This window comes from Malus sylvestris, chromosome 17 (assembly GCF_916048215.2).
Source record: "Malus sylvestris chromosome 17, drMalSylv7.2, whole genome shotgun sequence".
Taxonomy (NCBI): Eukaryota; Viridiplantae; Streptophyta; class Magnoliopsida; order Rosales; family Rosaceae; genus Malus; species Malus sylvestris.
The window spans coordinates 27,296,793-27,304,674 of NC_062276.1; the positions used below are offsets into that span (position 1 = coordinate 27,296,793).

The following is a 7,882-nucleotide window of genomic DNA, read 5'->3' on the forward strand; positions in this document are numbered from 1 at the left end:
TTTAAGCCAACTTACCATGAAATTACAGTCGCTTGAGAAATCTTCTTCAAATCAGGCCGGATCAGGCATCGCAGACTGCGTTTCTTGGAAATCACTAAAAAACTGGAATCAGTGCAAAAGCTCCAGGGATTACGGTGGTGGTTCTCGGTTTTACCGAGAGGGAGAAGGAGAGTTGTAGAGGGGGTACAGATGGGAGAGGCAGAGAGTAGTGAGGGATGAGAAAGAGTGACGGTGTTGGGAGTTGGGGGAGTCTGAGTGGGGTAGAAAGAAGTGAAGAGAAGTGAATAGAGGGTTGAGTGAATAGTGGGGGTGTAATGGCGAGTCAGATGGATTGGATGTGTGATAGAAACCAAAGGAAAATTCTAGAGATCTAGCTAGAGGGCATGCAAGACCGAAGCAAAAGGAAAATAGGATAGAAGGTGGGTCGATGTTTGACACATGAAAAGGTTAAGTAAAAACGATGCGGTCGAAGCAGAGAAAGAAATGATGAAAGGCCCGTGTCTGGGAAGGGCAAAATAGACTTTTTACTGTAGAAAACGTAAAACAGTATCTTATCCAAAGAAGAAACCGAGGGCATTTTGGTCAAACCACTGTTAATGAACAATGTTTTTATGTTGGGTTTTAGTATATGTATAATGTCTCCAAAGGTTTTCACCCGTTAAGAACGTTTGCTCCACACTATTGAATGTTATATCTTGTAATATCTCTATATAAAAAGAAAAAAAAATTAATGAAAATGGCTTCAAATCTTTACATTTTAATAAAAAGTAATCGACTAATTTTATTTAATACTACATACAAAATAATTTTAAAAAAAAATAGACAAAATATTTTTTGTGGTGTTGTTTCTCAATATATGTCTGGAATACAGGGTGTGTCACAGCCCGTCCCGGAATTTCATATTCGTTGATATGAAATGATGAAATTGCCCTTGACGGTTGCTAAGGTACATGTGGCGTTATTTGAATAAATGCCTACTCTCCTAAAATCTTGGAAAATAATTTGAGTTGGATTAAAAGTTTGGTATGCATGTTTTGTGTGGTTAGGGATTTAAAGAATTGGATTGTGTTGTTTTTGTTGGATCACACACGGGACACATATGCTCTCTCCTACCTGTGCCCTTTCTCTCTCTTCCCTCTCAATTCACTCTCTCTCTCTCTCTCGAAACCATATGGACAAGAACCAAGGACCCTCAAATCTTCACAGATCGAAGGTTCTAAGGTAAGAATCGAACTCCTCTTGAGTCCCTGAGTTCAAATATAATAATTTTAGAACTTAAAACCTTCGATATCATCGTGAAACCATAACCCCGAAAATGTGCACTATTCATGCACACGTGAATTGTTGAATTTCAGGGAATTCTAAGCTTACAGTGAGCTTAGTAAGGTCCTAAGGAAGCTCGGAGTGTTTAGTTTGAAGGTTTTGGATGTCGAGATCGCCGAGTTCGAAGTTAGCCGGTTTTCTTGGAATTTCTCTGGTGAGATTTCGTATGTTTTTTAACCTTAAAGTAGTGTAACGTGATTCTACACGCTTAGGGCTTCAATTTGATATAAAATGCGTGAAAAATGGTTGAGAAATGATGGAGAATAAGGAGATTGAAAAATCTCCAGTTTTTCGGCGACTGGCAAAACCAGTCCGGCGATTGGAGGAAGAAGGTGACGCGCGTGCGGCCTCGAATTTTTTTTCTAAAAATACCTCGATGTCCGTGACGTCGAGTAGGTCACTGTGGTATATTCATATACCCAAATTGAGTATCGTATGAGAAGTTATTTCGAATTGTCGATTATGTGCTTTAATTAACATTTTTATAGTTGTTTCGCATATAGGTGATACCTATCCCGAGGACAAGCGCATTCAAGGACGTCACGGGGGTTATGACCCTTCGACTTACCAGTGAGTGGGCAGTATTTTTTGTATTTACCTATATACTATTGATTCTTCCCAGAAATTGAATTTAAATGAAAGTGTGTTTTGAAATGCCATGCATGCATATTATGAATTATATGAATTAGTAATTGATGCATATATAAGTGAAATGGTGTTGTGGACGCACATGTGAGTATCAGGTGAGTTTTATGTTATTCATGTGAACTATTGATGATGTGAATTGTGTTGAAAGCTCATAACTTGCACCTCTGATGTTAGTGCTTATATTATTCACCCTGCACCGCACGCTCACCTTGGATCCAAGTAGGTGCATGTCATACAGACCATTAGAGGGTTCCGACATGTCGTACAGACCATGAGAGGTGGTTCTGACTTGTAGGTGATTTTAGATTATTATACAGCTGTTGATGAGAGAAACACTAGAGCGTATTCTTACACCTTTCTTATTGTACAGACTACTTCAGGTAGTTCCGATTTATGTGCAGAGTAGCGCCGTACAGGTCACTGCGGTGACTCCGGTTGAAGTGGATATTGAGCTTTAGAATTAACCGTACAGGACCAACTGCAAGGTCTCCGGTTGATTCATTATTTCACCTGTTATATTGATGCATCCTTATTCTGTTATTGACATTTATAGCATGGCATACTTTCTGATTTTTTTATAAAGAATTGTGATTTGAGATATATGAAGATTATATGCATATTATGTTATTTTCTGGGAAAGTATACAGGTTTTACAGCGAGGGATTAGAAATGTTATTAATTGAAATGTTTTCAAAAAGCTTTGTTTTACTGACCCACTCAATTTTGTTTTGTGCCCCTCCAGGTTCTAGTTAGCAGCGTTGGTGGCCCACGAGGATTCCCACGGCGTACTGACAGACTACATAAATGTAGGACTCACCTTCGGGTGTTGTAATTTAGTTATGGTCCTACTTGACTGCACCTAGTACTTATGCTCTGAATATGTGTGTTTCACACTTAAACTCACTCTAGCATGTCAGTTGGATATTATTGCTACTATTTGGTTTTTATTTCTTCGTATTTCTCTTACCTATTGCTTTCGCGTCACACTTTTGGTTACGTCACACTCACGTAACGGCCAGCACGCCTTGATTCTAGGATCGGGGTGTGTCAAGGTGATACACCATTTGCTCTGTATAAGGATTGAGATTCTTGTGTTAAAAAATTAATAACATAAAAAATAAAATTTCTCACTACTTACATAATAACACATGGTGTACCACTTGTGTTACGGGCATAAGGAAAATTTTCTCCTAGATGAGACCAAAACTCAAGAAATTGGATGAAGAGCTACATTTATTATTGTAGGTATGTAAAAAATGTGAGGAAATTTTAATTTGGTAATTGAAAACAACTTTTTTTAAATATAATTACTGAGAACATAATCTTCTCAAGGTTTTGATCTAAATGATCACTTTTGGGTTCATCGTTTTCGACGCAATGGATGCTTTTACAAGACCAAAAAGGGTTTAAGTTTCATACCTTATGAAACTGAACCAAGTTAAACATTATTTATAAAACTTGACCAATAAGTAAACACTATTCATGAAATTATACCAATAAGTAGACACTATTTATAAAACTGAACCAATAAGTAGATATTATTTATGAAATGAAAACTAGAATTATGCACTATTTCCAAAACTAAATCAATAGGTGAAAACTATTTATGAAACTGAATTATACACTATTTATGAAACTGGACTAAGAACTAGACAATATTTATGAAACTTGACCAAGAACTAGACACTATTTATGAAAGTGGACCAATAACTAGACACTATTTATGAAAATGGACCAAGAAAGAGATATTGTACCAATTACTATTCATTATTTATGAAACTGGATCTAATAACTAGGCATTATTTAAGAAACATGACCAAGAACTAGGCATTATTTATGAAAGTAGACAAAGAAATAGACATTATTTATGAAATTGGACCAATAAATAGTGTAGTTCCGTTCAGTTTCATAAATAGTGCAATTTCGTAAATAGTGTTCAGTTTCATAAATAATGTTCAGTTTCATAAACAATGTCTGTAATGGATGCACGGGTCCCACGCGTCATTTTTATTTAATGATAAGAACTTAAAATAATGAAGATGATTGCAGTGGCTTACAAAAATTTGAATTGTATGCCAGAATTTGCTTATAAGAATTTTGATTCTACTCCAGAATCTCCAATTGAATTCTAATCAGGGCGAGCGGAACTTCATATTTCTTTTTTCAATCGAAAAAGTGGGGGAAATAAAGTGGTCAAGGGAGAGAACTAAGTGCGACGCGCTCTGGGTTTTTCAGTTTCAAGCTGAAACTTTATTCCTTCTTTTGGGTTCGCAAACCCACGATAAATATTGCTATTTGCAACATTATTTGTGACTTACTTATAATAGGGTCACCAATATTTTTGAGCTATTATGTCCCGTGCAAATTCTCTTTTATTTGTGATGGCTGTGCTTGTAGTGTTGGTTTCTTACCTTTTAGGGTTGATGTTGTTTTATTATAAATAGCATGCTTGTTATTCAGTTGAGAATAAATTAGTCACAATATAGCTTTTTTGAGTTTTATAACCATTTTTTGTATTTTTTTTATTTAATAATATTTTTATTATTTTATAATCTTGTTCATCTCTGATGTTCAACTAAAAATAGTGGAAATATTTAGAAAAATAACCAAATTTGAATCTCACATTAAATTATAACCATCCTTGTAAAATTATGATAATTATAACCAAAATTTAATATAAAAATACTAATATACCTCTGATGATTGAAAATATAGAATGATTAGGCTTAGAAGCAACTTGTCCGTTGACTGCAACAGGTTCTTGGAGGCAACTGGTGAAGATGGGAAACCGGTGCAGCGGTTGATCTCCAGTTTCATCCACACAAATCTTTTTAGAATATTTCTTCCTGTCAGTTTTCTTTCTGAATTGATCCTCTCTTGCCTGAAAGATGGGAAATTGCTGCTCAGTCACTCTGCAATTGACATGCGACGACCTCATCAGTCGCTGCCTGGACTGCACCTTCGGACGAGCAGCCTACCTTTGTTCCACGGAAAAAAATCTCAAATCTCTCACAAACGCGTTGGAAGAATTGAAAGCGCTGAAGAACGACGTCGACAGGGCCGAGGCACAAGAACAGAGGAGGTTAGACCAAGTCCAGTTGTGGATGTCGAGGGTTAAAGATATCCAAGTGGAAGTCGTCGAATTGTTGGCAGACAAAGATCCGGAGCTTCAGAAGTTATGTGCAGGAGGATGCTGCTCGAGTAGCTGCAAATCAAGCTACGAATACGGGAAAAAGGTGAACGAGAAGTGGAAGGAAGTCGATGATTTGATATTGAAGGGAAGGACTTTCAATGTGGCGGCCAGGGAGGCTCCGCCACCAGAGATGCGACAGACGGAGCAGACTGTGGGGATGGAGTCCATGATTGTTGAGCTATGGAAGGAACTTGAGGAGCCAGAAGTGGGAATTGTTGGGTTGTACGGAATGGGAGGGGTGGGGAAAACTACACTGCTTGATCAGATCTACAACAAGTACCTCGACACCCCGAATGACTTCGATTTCATAATCTGGATTCCGATTTCAAGAAATCACAGGATTGAGAAAATTCAGAACGAGATTGGGAGGAAAATCGGGATTTTCAGTGACAAATGGGAGAACAAAGAGGAGCGGCAAAAAGCTGGGGAGATCCTCAGGGCATTGCGGAGACAGAAGTTTGTGTTGCTTTTGGACGATGTGTGGGAGCAGGTAGATCTGAAGAGGGTTGGAATTCCATTCCCCGGTGAAACAAACTGGTCGAAACTGATATTCACTACTCGCGTCGAGGAAGTGTGCAGCAAAATGGGTGGTCGCAAGAAAAGAGTCAAGTGTTTGGAGGAGGAAGAAGCATGGGAATTGTTTAGGAAGAATGTTAACGACGCGGAAGATGTGCTTTCTCTTGATCCCGAAATCCCTGTCCTGGCTAAGACTGTGGCAAGAAAGTGCGCCGGTTTGCCTCTTGCTCTGAAAATAATTGGCAGGGCAATGTCTTGCAAGAAGACAGCAAGAGAATGGAAAGATGCAATTGATGTTTTGAGGAGATCGGCTTCAAAATTTGAAGGTATGGAAAAAGAAGTTCTCCATCTTCTTAAGCTTAGCTACGACAATTTATTTAGCGACGAAGTCAAGGCTTGTTTCTTGTATTGTGCGTTATTTCCGGAAGATTTTGCTATTCATAAAGATGAGTTGGTATACAAATGGATGGGTGAGGAAATATTGAAAGAGTATGCTGATGTAGATGGAGCTCTAAACAAGGGTTACACTATCATCGGTACTCTTGTTCGTTCTTGTCTGTTGGAAGATATAAGAGGCCATGTAAAAATGCATGATGTGATTCGTGATATGGCGTTGTGGTTAGCTTGTGAACTCGAAGAAACAAGAGACAATTTTATGGTTCAAGCTGGCCATCTTTTGAAGGAAATACCGAATGTTGAAAAATGGGAGGGTGTGAAAAAAATGTCATTGATGGCCAATGACATTGAAAATCTCGACACAATACCTTCATGCCCCAATCTACATACCTTGTTTCTCAGTAATAATCGTTTGAAGATGGTCGCTCAAAATTTCTTCAATTCTATGTCCACCCTACGAGTTTTGGACTTGTCCAAGAACAAGGATTTAGTCCAGTTGCCATCAGGAATATCGAAATTGGTTTCGTTACTATATCTTGATCTTTCAGAGACATGCATAGCAGCGCTTCCAATTGAGTTAAAGGCATTGGTGAAGCTAATATATCTGAACTTGGAGCATACCAGTGAACTTGATATGATTCCGCAGAATTTACTGTCTAGCTTTTCGAAACTCAGAGTTTTGAGACTATATAATAGCGGTACTTGTAAAAGCATGCTTGGGGATAATGCGCACCTGGAAAGTGAATTGCAAGGTTTGAAGCACTTGGATATGCTAACCTTTACCATACAAACTGATCTTATTTCCGAAAGGTTTTTCACCTCCAACAAGCTACTGAGCTGCACTCGTTTTCTATGCCTTGACGGTTTAAGCTTTCTTGATATATCACCGTTGGCGTATATGAAACGTGCATATTCTCTTACTATTAACAGTTGTGATCGTCTGGAGTACAACTTAAATGTTTTAAGCCAAAGTTCCTTCAAATACCTTGAAGCTGTGGATGTACGTGATTGCCCCAAATTGTCGGACTTGACATGGCTCGTCCTTGCTCCAGATCTCAAGACATTATCCATACGCTCATGCTCCAACATGACAGAAATAATCCAACTTGAAAAATTGGGTGAAATTGCCCAAGTAGGTGAGATGAATCAATTTTCAAAGCTTGATGAATTGATATTGGTAAGTCTACCGCAGTTGGAGAGCATATACGGAAACAAAACCTTGCCCTTTCTGTATCTGAAGAGAATCGAAGCCCGTGGCTGTCAAAATTTAAAGAAGCTTCCCCTCAACCTTAGCAGCGTCCCGAAGCGTGATCTTGTCATCACTGGAGAAGAAGAATGGTGGAATATGCTCGGTTGGGAGAATGAAGCTGTTGAGAAGGCTTTCCTCCCTTGTTTCAGACCATACAAGTAAGCGGTGCATGATGCAGGAGCCATGTTCATGGTAATTTTCATTTCATAAGTGCAACTTTACACATGTATTTAGGCTCGTTGTTATGTAATCTTGTATTCATTGTCATTGAGTACCTCTGCATCACATGATCAATGTGTTAGCTGTGATGCCGGAGTTCCGGGAGTCCGGATTTGTCTTTCGCTTCTTTTCCCTTACTCTTTTGTTCCATATGCATCATCTGCACTTTGTAACTACAATCCATGGTTGTACTTTTAGTTGCTTCTATTTATTTCAAGAGGAAAGCAATCTGATTTCAGATGTAAAGGGTGCTGACCATTTTATGCTTTGAATAACAATCTTAATTGCCTGGAAGGATAATAAGGATGATGATGGTGGCGATGATCTCATATTGCCTT

The 7,882-nt window shown here is 38.4% G+C and overlaps 1 protein-coding gene and 1 long non-coding RNA gene across 4 annotated transcripts in view; both read left to right on the forward strand.

Moving 5' to 3' along the window:
- The first annotated feature begins 1,819 nt into the window (after nucleotides 1–1,819).
- On the forward strand, nucleotides 1,820–2,918 carry LOC126609997 (uncharacterized). The gene is made up of 2 exons (XR_007618337.1): nucleotides 1,820–1,893; nucleotides 2,714–2,918. It is a non-coding gene; the product is annotated as an uncharacterized LOC126609997 (long non-coding RNA).
- Nucleotides 2,919–4,573: 1,655 nt separating this feature from the next.
- The window catches only part of LOC126609966 (probable disease resistance protein At5g63020), a 28,394-nt gene continuing 25,085 nt past the window's right edge, over nucleotides 4,574–7,882 (forward strand). The window contains exon 1 of one of the 3 annotated variants that reach the window (XM_050277896.1): nucleotides 4,574–7,294. In XM_050277896.1, coding sequence (XP_050133853.1) covers nucleotides 4,860–7,294 — 2,435 coding nt within the window. In that variant the 5' untranslated portion in view covers nucleotides 4,574–4,859. Of the gene's footprint in view, nucleotides 7,839–7,882 lie in introns of those variants that run through there. The other 2 variants (XM_050277894.1, XM_050277895.1) reach the window with 2 other exon arrangements.